General features: G+C 37.6%; 1 protein-coding gene across 1 annotated transcript; it reads right to left on the bottom strand.

The window, feature by feature from the left end:
• Positions 1-13,397: 13,397 nt before the first annotated feature.
• On the bottom strand, positions 13,398-15,554 carry LOC122125150 (disintegrin and metalloproteinase domain-containing protein 25-like). The gene has a single exon (XM_042699720.1). It carries the CDS (start codon positions 15,552-15,554, stop codon positions 13,398-13,400), a length of 2,157 nt encoding a protein of 718 aa, XP_042555654.1.
• Positions 15,555-16,211: the final 657 nt, after the last annotated feature.

The raw sequence follows: 16,211 nt of genomic DNA, 5'->3' as shown, positions 1-16,211 counted from the left end.
CAATTAACCACCAGAAGATCGGAAGTGGCTCAGTGGCTCACGTGGTAGGAGTGCTTGCCTTGAGCTGAAGAGCACTGGGACAGTGTCCAGGCCCACAACCAAATATATATATATATATATATATATATATATATATATATATACACATATATATGTTATATATAAATATATATATATAACATACATAATATATATTACATATAAACATATATATAATTGTAAGGGTGATGTACAGAGGGGTTACAGTTATGTAACTCCCTCTTTCCCCCCACTCCCCTACCCCCAAGTTGTAAACTTCATTTCCAACACAGTGTCTTGTGAGTATCAACGTTGTGCTCTTTGTCCCATCATTTCTGTGATTCCCCTTTCCTTCCTTCTGCCAAGCAGATAAACAAGACAAAGGGTACTGAAATAAAATAAACGATGACCACAGAAAATAAACTAAAGGAGAAAAGCAAAAGAAAAAAGAAATAACTGCAAACAGTACATTAAAAAATAAGCAAACTCTTGTTTCTATATCTTGAAGTTTATTTTGATTAGCATCATTTTATATGACCATATGCATATAGCTATTGAGCTATTGTGATCCTCTGCTAGGACTCTCTTAGACATATACTAATTATTACAAATGAGGGAAACCATGGAGCCTATGTCTTTGGGCTTGGCTTACTTCACTTAATATTTTTTCCAAGTCTTTCCATTTCCTTACGAATAGGAGATGTCATACATTCTAATGGAAGCATAGAATTCCTTTGTGTATATGAAACACATTTTCTTGATCCATTCGTCTACTGAGAAAGCCAGCAGATTGGGAGAAGATCTTCACTAGCCATACAAACAGACAAGGGATTCTTATCTAAAATATGGTTAGAGCTCAAAAAAATAAAGTCCCCCCAAACAAATCCTCAAAGAAATAACCAAATAGGCTAAAGACTTAAAAAGAGATTTCTCTGAAGAGGAAGTAGGAATGGCCAATAGACACATGAAGAAATGCTCAACATCTCTGGCCATAAAAGAAATGCAAATCAAAACAACATTGAGATTCCACCTTACCCCAGTTAGAATGGCCATTATCAAGAAAACAAAAAATAACAGATGGTGGTGGGAATGTGGCCAAAAGAGAACACTAGTATACTGTTGGTGGGAATATAAGCTGAATCAACCACTCTGGAAAGTAATATGGAGGTTCCTCAAAAGACTAAATATAGAATTCCACTATGTCCAGCAATTTCACTCCTGGGCATTTACCTAAATGACCAAAAACAAGGCCACTCTAAAGCTACCAGCACAACTAGGATTATTTGTCCTTGCAGTATGATCACATATATTGAAAATCCATAAATTATCACAAAATAGAATTAAAAATAAATTTCTTGCCAAATAAAAAAGTTTATGTTCGGGGCTGGGAAGGTGGCTCAGTGGTAGAGTGCTTGCCTTGCATGCATGAGGCCCTGGGTTCGATTCCTCAGCACCACATATGCAAAAAGAAAAAAGCCGGAAGTGGTGCTGTGGCTCAAGTGGTAGAGCGCTAGCCTTGAGCTGAAGAGCTGAGGGACAGCGCCCAGGCCCAGAGTTCAGGCCCACGACCGGACCCAAAAAAAAAAAAAAAAGTTTATGCTCAATGTATGACTAAGTGCAGGCTGTAAAAAAGAAAGCCACTGTGGATATCAATAAATAGAAAGGAATTGTATCAAAGAACCAAATTGAAATTCCCTGCATTAAAGTGCCATCACCAAAATAATTCATAGAAAATAATGAAGGTTTAACAAAGTCCTCAAAAGTATTGGCAAACTTAAAGATAGACTATTGCATACATCTTAAAGTAAGGATTAATAACAATAGAGAAATATTATTATGAAGCACTATATATATATATATATATATATTTTTTTTTTTTTTTTTTTTTTTTTGTCAGTTGTGGGTCTTGAACTCTGGGCCTGGGCACTGTCCCTCAGCTCTTCAGCTCAAGGAAAGCACTCTACCACGTTCAGTTTTCTGGTAGTTGATTGGAGATAAGAGTCTCATGGACTTTCCTGTTTGGGCTGGCTTTGAACCATGATCCTCAGATCTCAGCCTCCTGAGTAGCTAGGATTACAGGCATGAGCCACTGGTGCCTGGCTGAAGCACCAAATTTTAAGAGGTGGAATCTTTCCTTCATTTAAGAAAATGGTTGAGAACCAGCTTATTACTTTAGTTAGCATTACTTCTAATTGATGCTCTCATTCTGCTGAGGTACCTCAGTTTTACAGAGATTAGAACTTTAGAAGTATTCACATACCTGTTACAGCTTCTTGTCTTTATGTTTTCTTTTCCTCTGTGCTTTGATATGGAGATTTTCCAATTGGCTGGTCCTCTAGTTAAATGTTTCTATAACCAGATCTGTTGAAACCATGTAATTACATTTTGTAATTTTAGCTTCTAAAATATCAATTAGATTATTGTTAATTAACTGAAGACATTTTACATTTTAGTTTTGTACATATTTTTCTATTTTAAATTATTGACTGATGGCCACATTTTTCATGGGCTCATGGTCTACTCTAATTTTGACACTGCTTACAATTAATTTTCTTTCTGTCATTTTCTTTCTCTTTCATTCTCTCCCTCCCTTCTTTCCTCCCTCCCTCCTCATTTTTCTCCTCATCCTCCTCATCCTCAACCTCCTTCTCCCCCTTCTCCATCTTCTTCTGGAAACACTGACAATCAAGATTTCACATTCACTCAGTTTGCTTGCTCAGCTGGCATTCTACTACTTAAGCCATATTTCCAGCCAATGACTGTATCTTTGACTTTGAAAGATAGGAAAATTGATCTGTATCTTCCAAAGATGTACAGTATAGTTTCTCAGCTTCTTGCCAAATACAAGTGGAAAATCAAGCAAGGTTTTTATTTTTTATTTATTTATTTTTGATCTTTTTTTAATTGTGAAATACTGTACAGAGGAGTTACAATTACATGGGCAAGATGAGTACATTTCTTATCAAGCATTGTAGCCTCCTCCTTCGTTTCCCCTTCCCATCCCTTCCCATCCTTCCCCTGCTCCCCCACCCAATCCTCCCCGCCCCCCCCCCCCCACCAAAGTTGTAAAGTTTGTTTTCGACATAACTAACAAGCAAGGTTTTTAGTAGAGAAACTGAATGTTTCTTGAGACAAGCTCCCTTTTTTAATTTATTTTCTTCAAACTATAACAAGACTTCATTTAAACATGCCTTGGACATTTCAGACAAGTTCAACAGTATCATATTCACACTCTAACACTTAGCAAATGGGACAGAGAAAAATAGTGCTACCTTAATGTGCCAAATGTCTAATGTACAAATCTAGCCCTGTGTAGAACTAAGAGGATTGTGATTGCTCTGTTCTGTCCTCAATTCACATACACAAAGAGGATTGTTCCAGGAGGAAAATGCAGGTCACCACTCATCATTTCAGAATGTATTTTCATGTTTGAAATTTTACTTCACCCTGTGATTCTGGAACCATCATTCTTAGCTGCCTTCAAAATACGATTTGTAAAGTTTAGTCTGAGAGAAAACCTGATTTGACAGTACACATTACATTGTACATATAAATATAAGTATCTTTTAGTCCTGTTTTCTAATCAAAGTTTTAAGGCAATTGAGTAGCAATTACTAGTATTTTATCATTGATTATGTGTGTGGGGGGTGTGTGTGGGTGTGGGTGCCGTCCTGTGACTTGAACTCAGGGTTATGGGCACTGTACCTGAGCTTTTTTTCTCTCTCTCTCAAGACTAACACTCTACCACTTGAACCACTGATCTACTTTCTGCTTTGTTACAAATTCTTAAGGAACTCAGTCATACAATTTTCTGATGTTCCATCTTCTTGTCTTAATATTATTGGGTAGGTAGGAAGAAGAGGGAGGGTTGGCAAAGAGTAAATGAAAATGATAGGTTTCTCTCTTTACATGATAAAGCAGAGCGAAAAATGCCAAGATAGTTTGAAATTCAGAGCTAGCAAATAAAAATATCCATTCACACACACATACACACACACACACACACACACACACACACACACACACACACACACACACGTCCATACCAACACACACACAAACCCATGAGTCAGGCCATTTTGGGGGAAACACAGAGACTTATTCCATTAAAAAATAAATTGATTAATATAGTTAAACCAAGGAATTCACCAGAACATATTTTTTTTAGTGATGAATGTTTATAATCCTGCATCATCATCGTTATTAGTATTTTGTGTGCTAGATGTTAGACTTAAAATCAGGTTCTTACACTCTTGCTTGGCTTTTTCACTCAAGGCTAGTGCTCTAGCTCTTGAGCCACATCTCCATTTCTGACTTTTTTTTGCTGAAAAATTGGAGATAAAAAACATAGACTTTTCTGTTAGGGTGGGCTTTGAGCATGATCCTCAGATCTCAGCCTCTTCCAAATATCATTGATCTCTGGAATGGAGCTCTGTCAATAGATTCTAACATATGCAATTATATTTTTATCGCCAAGACTCTAAATTTTATTACATAGAAATTTCTACATAGATTGGGATTTCTTTTCTGGAATTGTAAAATTTTGCTTTTCTGTCTCTGGTGAATTTTGAACAATGAGATTGGTTTTTTTGTTTGTTTGTTTGGGTTTTTTGTATCAATTATAGTTTGAGCATTGATGTTTTCTGCCTGATAATGGTATTTTTGTTAATAAAATAATGTGCATAAGAATTTAAGGAAATCTATCCTGTTTTGATATATGGGCGTTACTAAAAAGTGTTTATATTTCTTTGTACTATAAGAAAACTCAAAACTTTTGCTATGTAAAATGAAAAGGAAATCAAACAAACTAGGACATTTTGAAAATAATAGTAGAGGCAAAAAAAGAGGTTATTCAGAAATGAATAGCCAATCTATCTATGAAACTCAAAAGAAGAGAGGAAAACTCCCAGAAATATTCTGTTGTACTAGGGCATCAAAATTCCTGATATTTCAGAATGTCACAAGATGATTTCTTTGTGGGATGATTTCTTTGTGGGATGATTTCTTTGTGACCTTCCCACACAGGTATACAACGTATTTCAAACTCCCCTGCTACTCTCCTTTATTCTTTCCCACTCAATACAATTTCCACAGATTCCCTTATTCTATTTTCCTACATGCTGACAAAAATTGTTCTCTTTCACTCTCCTTATTGAAACTTTTCTCCCTAGTAGTTCCTCACTACAAAGACTTTTTTCTTTCTCTTTTCCTTCAGTCTTCTATAATCTTTTGCTGTTTTCATCCATAGTTTTATTGTATCTCAAAAATATTCATACTCGGGCTGGGAAGGTAGCTCAGTGGTAGAGCACTTGCCTTGCATGCATGAGGCCCTGGGTTCAATTTCTCAGCACCACATAAGCAAAAGAAAAAAGCCGGAAGTGGCACTGTGGCTCAAGTGGTAAAGCGCTAGCCTTGAGCTGAAAAGCTGAGGGACAGTGCCCAGGCCCAGAGTTCAGGCCCCACAACCGGAACAACAACAACAAAAATCATACTCTAGCTTTCCTTCTTCCACATTCTAGCATTTAAAGTACCCAATTCCCAATGTCTATTTTCAAGATTTATGTCACAAATCAAATACCTAGACAAAGCACACATCAAAATACAAACACTGAAAATATTTATCTCAATAATACAATATACTATCACTAATTGGTGAAAATGACATCAGGTACTGGTGCAGTGCTTGGCTAAAAGCAGAGAATAGTTGCTTTTTGTTCAGTAAAATGTATATGTACACTAGCAGCACATAATTGAATGATACAGGACTATAAAACTTAATGGTGTACCATTTAAAAAGAGTATTAAAATATATACTTGAAGAATCTGTCAACATTTTTTGGATATTTTTCATATAAAACCTAGATTAATATTTTTGCCATGCCAGCAAATACTGCTGGAAACACAAATGATAGATCCTATTTACAGGGATACGGCAGAGAGGGAAACACAAAATTAGGATCATATAACTTGAAAGCTGAGTCTAAGATGGAAGTCATAAAGATATATTTACTTTAAATATTCCTGTGTGACACTTGTCACCATTGCTCCTTTTTTTTTTATTATTTTTTTTTGATTTTTTATCCCTTCCCAGCCTCCCCCCTCCCCCCCCAATCCCAATCCTTCTCCTTCCCCCCCTTCCCCCCATCCCCCCCCCCCCCCCCCCCGTACCAACGTTGTAAAGCTCGTTTTGGACATGACAACTTGTACTTCTCATTGTTGCAACAGGTCCACCTGAATCCTTAAACAACTGGTTTTTCCCCATCTCCTCCACAAGTTATACTGACATCAAATATAGTGAAAGCAGGGGTTATACTGTGGGGGAGGGACATACAAAGCAACAAAGAGATAATCTTATAAATGTGTTAGAAACACATGCATGAAAGAAATAAAACATTAAAATACACATCTAAAACCTCCATTGCTCCTTTTTCTAGTTTTCTTTTTCTTTAAGAGTTCTTAGCTGAGTACCCTCAGGTATAAAATTGAATTTGTCCTTGTGTTTCACGAGATGTTACAATGACTGATTTCAGTCATGGTACTTTATATTTTAAAATTCATTAATTTAAAATTCATTTAATATTTGTTTACTACAGGACTGGATTTTTTTAGTCTTGACTTATAGAAGACAAGACTCTTTTTAAAGGCTGAATATTATCCTCATGTTATACAATGAAAGTACCGTGTAAAATACTTAAATAAATGAAAAAAAATATTGAGAGTTTACACAAAATGTAACACCACAAAGAATGTAACACCACAAAGAATGTAACACCAGTAAGAGAACAACTTCTTGAATGTTATGATGCAATTTGACATGGATTCCTTGCTCATTTGTCCTGATATATTTTTGTTCATTGGTATTTTGGGGTGTTCAAACTTTCATTTGTCCTGATATATATTTGTTCCTTGGTATTTTGGGGTGTTCATACTTTCATAGCAGAAAAGAAGATGCAATTCTTTTGAGAGTAAACTAAAACAACAATACTTATCCATCATAGTATATTCCTAAAGCCTCCCCTTACAAGCCAGTTATAGGAAAAACAAATTCAAATGGGTATTTGAGCTGGATCATCTTTTATGCGTGGCATTATTTTATGCTATGACTCTAGAGGCCAAAGTTCTTCAGACAATGTAATATTTTTATTTATAAAGTGATGTGGTATTGTGAAAGTTCAAAAACCACATAGCTGACTGATATATAAACAAATTTTCACCAATTTATTTCTGCTTCCAACAGTTTTATCAAATGTATCAATCTCTGTAGTTCAAGTACCAATATCTCTAGATCTCTGTTTGTTTTTCATACTATGGACAACAACTCCTTAAAAAGACTTAGTAGGGCTGGGAAGGTGGCTCAGTGGTAGAGTGCTTGCCTTGCATGCATGAGGCCCTGGGTTGGATTCCTCAGCACCACATAATCAGAAAAAGCTGGAAGTGGCGCTGTGGCTCAAGTGGTAGAGCACTAGCCTTGAGTTGAAAAGCTGAGGGACAGTGCCCAGGACCAGAGTTCAGGCTCCACGACTGACCAAAAAAAAAAAAAAAAAAAAAAGACTTAGTAGCTTCTGGCAATTAAAGAAGAACAGTGAATGATAAAGGATATGGCCTCCTTGTAGATCGAGACATTGTGGACAATATCTTGGTATGCATAGGTGTGTTTTCCTGCACTAATTATTTGTACATCTATGCTTTAGAGTAAAATACTAGAGTGACTTACCAATAGATGAAGTAATGATTTCCATCATATTTTCTAATGATAACCTGTTTTATGGCTCCTTTGTGGTAACTGTCCCATGAACACTTAAGATGTTTTGCTTTTTGACCTACTTGAACCCTCACATGAAAGAGAAATATAAATTCTCTTCTTCCATTGTATCTTACTGGATTAAGTTCTACCAATAGCAGCTTCTAAGTGTACAGAACCTGGCAAGTTGCTAAGATTCCTCCTCATTGTGACTCTACCACCTCAACCAAACTTAGTGTCTACTTACTCTTCCATGTGTAAACCTGAATCCCTTACCCTATCTACTCTGCTCCAGAAACTCTTCAATAGGAGAAAACTCATTTCTTTTTACTCATGGGAAACAGCAGGCAGGAATTTAGCTTCATTAAAAGCACATGAGGACTATTTTTGTCTTAAGTCTTACACACTCCTACAGTACAACTTTAAGTACAAGAAAGTAGAACTGTGCTCTTCCTTTGACCTTGTTCCCATATCTAGAGGATCACTATGCTCTAAGATTGAGCAAGGAAATTTTAAGAGACTTATTCTGGATAAATCACATCATAGACAGGTTTTTTAAAAAAATTATCTCAATTGATGGTTTATCTTGAATGTTTGGCAGAATCTGTCTTTTGTGTGGAGAGAAGTCCTGTTATAAAAATGTCAAGGTTGTGGAAAGACCAATCAGTGACAACAGTTTAGCAGGCCAACCTTGAAAGTCTCTGGGTCCATATAAAACCTATGTGAAAGCAAAAATAGTTGGATGTACAAAGTGTACAAAGATGTACAAAATGTTCGAACAAAGGGTGACATTTATCAAGAATGTGAGCCAAATCTTCTTAACTCTATCTTTTCCTTTCCCTCCCTCTCTCTCTCTCTCTCTCTCCCTCTCCCTCTCTTCCTTCCTTCCTTCCTTTCTTTTTCTTTCTTTCTTTCCTTTCTTTCTTTCTCTCTCTCTTTCCTTCTCCTCTCTTTCTTTCTTTCTTCCTTCCTTCCTTCCCTCCCTCCCTCCCTCCCTCCCTCCCTCCCTTCTTTCTTTCTTTCTTTCTTTCTTTCTTTCTTTCTTTTCTTCTTTCTTGTTTTTTTTTTTATTGTGAAAATACCATACAGAGGGGTTACAATTACATGGGCAAGGTAAAGAGTATATTTCTTGTCAAGCATTGTTGTCTCCTCCGTTGTTTCCCCTTCCCATCCCTTCCCAATCCCCCCCTCCCCCCCAGCCCCCTGGCGCCAAAAGTTGTACAGTTCGTTTTTCCACATAACGTCTTGTACATCTCATTGTTGCAATGGGTCCACATGTATCCCTATTTAAACAATTTGTTTTTTCCCTTCCCCTCCACAAATTATACCAACATCAAATACAGTGAAAACAGGGGTTATACCTTGGGGAAGGGACATAACAAAGCAACAAAAAATACACCCTACAAATACGTTAGAAATCTTTCTTTCTTTCTTTCTTTCTTTCTCTCTCTCTCTCTCTCCCCTTCTCTTTCTTTCTCTCTCCCTTCCTCCCTCCTTCCCTCCTTCCTTCCTTCCCTTCTCTTTCTTTCTTTCTTTCTTTCTTCCTTCCTTTCTTCCTTCCTTCCTTCCTTTTTCTTTTGCCATAAATGCCCCTGATGTCAAAATAGCTTGTTTCTCATTCATGACACATTTTCTATATAGTAGAATGTACTTCTGATTTTCTTGCTGCTTCTTACTTAATGAATATAGTGCTTACAGATTTTCCTAACATTACTGTCCCAAAATATTCCGCATTCAAATTTAAGAAACTGTGATAAAACCCTGAGTGAATGGTCCCTATTTCTAAGGGGAATCTTCACGATCCCTCACCTGCCACCAGTGACAGTCTGTATTTTCCTCATTTGCAATAAGGTCCACTTCACCCCCTACTTTTGCTCATACTGCTACCTTGTTGTCAATTTACTTCCCATATTGAACTGTGTTGTGGAATACTTGAAGCACTTCATCTTCAAGCCTACCTAGCCAATTCTCCAAGGAATTTAGACATCACTAATGGTCTCTATTTTTGAGATCAATACAAAAGAGACACTTTGTATGTGCATAAAATTGCTTTATCTGTTTATGGAATTCTGTTTTCTAAGAGACCAGGCAAAACCAGAATGTAGAAGAAAACACAGATGAATTGAAGTTATAGTAGGAATAAATTTCCTAAGTCAAGAGGTAACTGGCAGTTTCGACTGAAGATAATTTTAGAAGACTGTCTTTAGCAACTTACGTGAGTCACACAATATCTAATATAATTTGTCAGTTATCACCTATATCATAAAGATAAAATTACAAATATTGCAAGTGTGATATCTGCTACTGAAGTTTCTCCCACTACATGTCCACCTTAATAAATTTGTTTGCCTCTGCTTTCTGAATTAACACATGAGTTTCCTAGCTGTTCAGCATAAATTTTCTCTCTCCCTCTCACCCTCTCTTCTTTACATTGTAAGTTGTGGGGGCTTGAACTTTTGGCTTGGGCACTGTCCCTGAGCTTTTGTGTTCAAGGCTAACACTCTACCACTTGAGCCACAACACTACTTCTGGTTTTCTGGTGGTTAATTGGAGATAATCTCATGGACTTTCCTTCCCCAGCTGGCTTTGAACCACTAGCCTCAGATCTCAGCCTCCTGTGTAGCCAGGATTGGAGGCATGAGCCACCAGTGCCTGGCTCAACACAAATTCTTAACTGACAAAACTTGACCTGATCATTTGATCTCTATATTTGTTTGCTTCACAAGGCCACAAAATTAGTGTTTGAACAAACTTTAATGTATGACAGTTCTGGAAACCAGAAATTAGCTTTTTTATTTTTTAAGGACATACTTCCTCTGCAAGTGAATGATTGATTTGAGGATTATCTCTAGTCTTAGTAGTATTTCCCTGGTTTGTGTCATCACGAAGTTAAATCTTCACCTTCTTTATCTGTATCCAATTATCCACTTCAGAGACACCTATTTACATCAGATTATATATGTGTTAAGTAAGAAACTGTCACAGGAGAAAAAGAAATTTGGTGCATAAGACAAGATGTCAAATCACCAGGAAGATAAATAACAATATATACACCTATATATGATATAAATATAGACACCCCATAGCATAGCACCTACATATTAAAGCTGATCAAATAGAAGAACTAGAAGGGAATAATAGTAGTAAATTTTAATACCTTCCTGTGTGTGTGTGTGTGTGTGTGTGTGTGTGTGTGTGTGTGTGTGTGTGTGTGTGTGTTTGCGCCTGCCAGTCCTAGTCTTTAAGGGCCTTGTGCTCTCTCACTTAGCTTCTTCTCATGACTAGCACTATGATACTGGAGTAAATAGTCCAGCATTTTCACTGGTGAATTGGTTTTAAAGACTCATGGGCATTTCTCTAAGGGCTGACTTTGAAGCTCAAACTTCAACTTCCAGTTTGCTGACTAGGTAAAGTTACAGAAATGAGTCACCATTGCCCAGCTCTTTCCTTTCTTTTTGGTTTGAAATTTTAAAATCCATTAACACAGTGTTGCAAAGGGGTTTTATTTAGACAAATCTATATCTGCTCAATATCTTTCTCATTTTCCATTTCCCCTGTGCATTCCCAAAGCCATCTTATTGAGTTTCTTTGATCCATTTTTACACTCACATATAATGTGTTTTGATTACGTTTATCTTTCACTACCTTCTCAGTTCACTCTTTCTATTCCTATTAGTGTCTCTATCCAAGAAAGGACATGTTGCTGGGTGCTCAGGGCTCACACCTATCTACTCAGGAGGATGAAATCTGAGGATCATGGTTCAAAGGCACCCCGGGGCAGGAAAGTCCTTGAGATTCTTATCTCTAATTATCCACCAGAAAACCAGAAGTGGCACTGTGGCTCAGGTGGTAGAGGACTCACCTTGAGCTGAAGAGCTCAGGGTCAGTGTCCAGGCCCAGAGTTAAAGCCCTATGACTGACAAAAAATAAAAATAAAAAATAAAGGACATGCTTTATCTTTCTAACACTTACTTTGTTGTTGTTGTTGGTAGTGGTCATAGAGCTTGAAGTCTGAGTTCTGTCCCTAAGCTTTTGTGCTCAAGGCTAGTGCTTATCACTTGAACCACAACTCTATTTCTGGTTTTCTGGTGATTAATTGGAGGTGAGTCACACATTTTCTTGCCTAGTCTGACTTTGAACCACATTCCTCAAATCTCAGCCTCCTGAGTAGCTACATTTACTGGCATGAGCCAACAGCACCTGGTTCATTTTCATTTAAAGCATGTTAGTTGCTAAAAGAAGCTTTACTGTGGTACTTCATACGTGTATAGTCTGTTAATTAGTCAGATTTTCCCTATCCACTAATAATTAACAGCGTCTTGTATTTGTTTTATTCTTCATTCAAAGATGCAATGTGCTTTAGATCCTCAACTCTCAGCCTTTTGGGTAGCTAAGCTTATTAAGTGTGAGCCACTAGAACTTGGCTTGCGAACAGATTATAAAATAAATTCTAACTTTAAATAATTTCCTAGGGATATTATTGGTTTTTCATAAAAAAAATTCAGAGTTTCTGACATTTGATTTTTTTCTGTGTTATCTATGATACCAAGTTTCATTCTCTACCACTCAGATGTCAAAGAATAAGAGAACACACTTCTGAGATAACCAGAGTTTGCTAGCTAGGAGATATATGTTGCTATTGCTGCTAGGAAGAGAGATCAAGAAAGACATTGGAATATTCAAACTAGAGATTTTAATATCTCATGTGGTTATATGACTCTCAAATTCAGAGCTGAGGGTCCTGTCAGCTTGGAGCTAAAACCTCCTGAATTTGGTGCAGGGATCCTGACCTAGGACTTTGGTTTGGTAGTGTGCTGTATCTCTGAGGCTGACAATGCTATTGCTCTGGAAGATACTAAATATGTATGTGGTAATGTGCAGGCTGAAAGCTACTCCTACCACCAAAGAGCTGTTACGATGCTGTCATGAACTCAAGTAGAGATCTCTCAGGTTCCCAGTCACCCTCTGGTGCCTCTATGGACAGAAACTACAGAGAGAACTGGCAAAGAGGAAATGAAATGGGAGTTTCTTCTTTCCAAGTGGTAAAATAGTGAAAAGGGGAAGATGGTTTGGAAGTGAGAGACATCAAGCAGACGTACACACACACACACACACACACACACACGCACACACACACACTCACACATAAACACGTTGAGAAGAGGAGAAAGAAAAAGGGAGGAAGGAAAGAAGAAATACAGGGAGAGGAAGAAAAGAGAGAATGATATAGAGGTGGCACAAAGGAATTAGCTTTGCTTGGGAAACTCAAAGACAAGAATTCCATTAAAAATGACCACTAAGTGGCTTAAAATAATGAACAGTGGGATATGTTAGGACTCATATATTTTTTAATGGTGTTTATGATCCTTCAAGCTCAAACATCTTTGGAGCTTTCTGTCACTTATTTCTGATACATACATTCACATTAGTACTGCAAAGATGCTGAAAATTAGTATATATATGGTATTTCATTAATGGGTAGTATCATTTCCTGCAGTTGTAAAATTTGACTCTGTTTCCTTTATGTTTGAACATTTGAGTTCTTCTTCTCCAGGTAATGTTTGAACAGTGAGCTCTTATTTCTCAGGTAGTTTTACCCTTGGGGTCTTTATTCTTAGATGACCTTTGAGAACTTTTCTCAAAGAAACTTCTTCAAATAAACCATGAACAAATAGAAGAACAGTACAAAAAAGCAAACTATCAAAATTGGTATTAGGTAATTCTTTTTGTTTACTCTTTCACCTTCTACAAACGTAATGGGTTCCTTTGGAGGTGGGCCACTATCAATGCTCCCTCCAAAGCCTTTTTGTAAGCAGTTCGGTGGGTCCCACCCATTGTTGCAATGGCAGTGATGTTTATTATTGCAGGTGCCTCTCATATTGCATTTTCTTGGTGAACAGTCACTTGACCAAAATGGCCTCAAGACACACCTCTTGCTGAGGCACACATGTCTTATCCCACACTCCGTGCCATCTTTCACATAACCAGTGTCCACTTTGGTCATCCCCCAATGGTAGTCAGTGCCCCAGCAGGTGACCTCATTGAAGTGAGTCCAATGAATATTAGAGTGTTCTTCCAAAGAGGGAAACTCTGAAATGTTCTCACACTGAACTCTCCCACAGAGGACATCGGAGATGGGGCACTTTATGTATTTATAGCTAGTTAAACCACAGTTTCCAAAACGGTCACCACGGGTGTTCATTTCCCTGTAGCATTTACTTTGTGCATTTCTGGCTTTTTCACCAAAAATCTTCTGACATTGTTCATCCCGATTATTACAGCTCTTTTTATAGCAGAAGCTAGTGCCGAGGCAAGGAGATCCATTCAGCAAATACACATCCTCTGGGCAATGCTGTGAAGTTCCATTACACCATTCTGGAAGATCACATTCATTTTCCTTTGCTCTGCACACTGTGCCTGAAGGCAAGATGTGACAATTTTTGCAACAGAGCCCAGAAGCACATTCAGCCCCATATTGCAGAGTGCAGTTTGCTAGACAACATAGGTCATTTGCACATTTTTTGAGGGATCCACAGTCACACTGCTCTCCAGCATCAATCACCTGATTCCCGCAGAGCTCATATTTATATATGTGCAATGGGTTTGGTGGCATGCGCATACAATTTGTTTTCTTAGTTGTTTTTATCAGAGCAGAATAACTGCAGTTGCTGAATTGTGTGGATTCATTTTCTGTTGGTGCCATTATGCATTCCTTCATTCCGCACACACACTCATTTTGATCATCGTGAAGCATACCCAAATTATGACCTATCTCATGTGCCACCGTGTGTCCATTGCTCTGCAAATCCTCCCCCACAACACGATCAACTCCACAATTATAATTTTCATTGCATACACTTCCAACATATGCTAAGCCGAGAGTTAAACCAAAATCCTGTTGTGTGAAAAGATGTACCAGATCATTTTGTATCCGAGGATCAAGACTTTTTGTCTTCCAAAGGCAAAAGCCTGACAGTGTATCAGCTATGGTCTTTTCTGACACAAAGTTTTTTTCATTCCAGATCTCAAGTCCAAGTAAAATAGCATCAACATCTAGTGAAAGTAATAGGGAATTGACTTCATTCATAATGCTGAATACTTCCTGTATCACATTTGAGGTATTACTTCCTTGATAAATGAATCGTTGTTTGTCCACAACCAATACAAGTTCAAGAAAATTTCTATGGGTCCACCAGCCCTTATAATCGCTTTGCCTTTCAATGGGTTTATCACTATCTTGAAACTTCAATTGTGCTATTTCTTCTGTTAATGCACATCTCATGATGGGGAAATGTGTCTCCTTACTCTCCATCTTATAAACCAGATGTTCAAAGGTGGCAGAAAGGTTCTTGGGCTTAATTTCATAACGCATATTATTTATTTTCAGTGTTCCACGAAAGCCTCCCAAACAGGTGTTAAGAACCACCAGAGAATCTGGATCTCCTTGCACATAACCATGGTAATAGCAATTATTTGGGACAAATGGTTCATCCTTAAGGACAGCTCCCTGGTCTGTGTAGCTAAATACAGAGAATTGTCTGGATATGAAAAACTTCTTGATCTTCATGTGGACAATGTATCTTTGGCCCCCAAAGTGTAGGCTGTAGGAGATCCAGAGTGGATGCTTACCACTTCTCCCATCGCCAGTTAGCTTCAAAGGTATCACCACTTCAGGGGGGTTGGAATGTTGTGCATATCCAACCCGGGGCCAACCAGAATAAAAGAGTAATAACCACAGCCAAAGCTTCAGGAAAGTGCTACTCGTATGCACCAGTCCCTCACTTTGAGCCATCATGAGCGATGAGAAGTCAAGTGAGGGAAGGCCTGGAGGCAGTGCTGGTATGTCTCTTCTCTTTTTCTTGGTTATATGTAGCATTGGTTTGTTTTTTTTTTTAAAAGGTTTCTCTTCTGCTTGAGTAGTCCTTCAGAACTAAAAGAAAAAGAAGGGCCAAGGTAGAGTTAGGTAAATTGTGAGCAAAGCAGGTTGGAGAAAGAGCAGAGTATGGGTTAATATGCATTTTTGTTTGGCCCAAGACTTGAACAGATATCGTGCCTTGGATTTGCTCTTTAATTATGGTGTGGCAGTCACACTGTGAGTGTGCAAAGAATCAGAAATAAAATTAATGCACTCTAAGTGGAGGTAGGAAAACATTGCAATTGTAATATATATGCAATGGGGCAAAAGCATCAGAATTACTGGCATTTTATTATTTTATGGTCCCCAATAGTAACTGGCAAATAGAAATGTCTCATGTAAACACATATATCTCATAAAATTACAACATTACAAATAATGCTCTCAGTAGTCAAAATGCACTAGCATATATTTGTGAAAATGAGAACACTGCTAATAGGACAGTGGCAGGCTTCCTACTGGGATATGTTTCCTTGTCCCTAAATAAAATATTAACCAAATAGTATGCAGATAATGTGGTAGACATTGAGAAAACAC

This window comes from Dipodomys spectabilis, unplaced genomic scaffold, assembly GCF_019054845.1.
Source record: "Dipodomys spectabilis isolate Male_0828 unplaced genomic scaffold, ASM1905484v1 ptg000009l, whole genome shotgun sequence".
NCBI lineage: Eukaryota > Metazoa > Chordata > Mammalia > Rodentia > Heteromyidae > Dipodomys > Dipodomys spectabilis.
The sequence above is the reverse complement of the archived record's forward strand: the minus strand, read 5'-3'. Positions and strand labels throughout refer to the sequence as shown.

What these genes read in the sequence shown, in the direction of transcription:
- LOC122125150 (XM_042699720.1), bottom strand. Translation starts at nt 15,554, where the DNA reads ATGATGGCTCAAAGTGAGGGACTGGTGCATACGAGTAGCACTTTCCTG.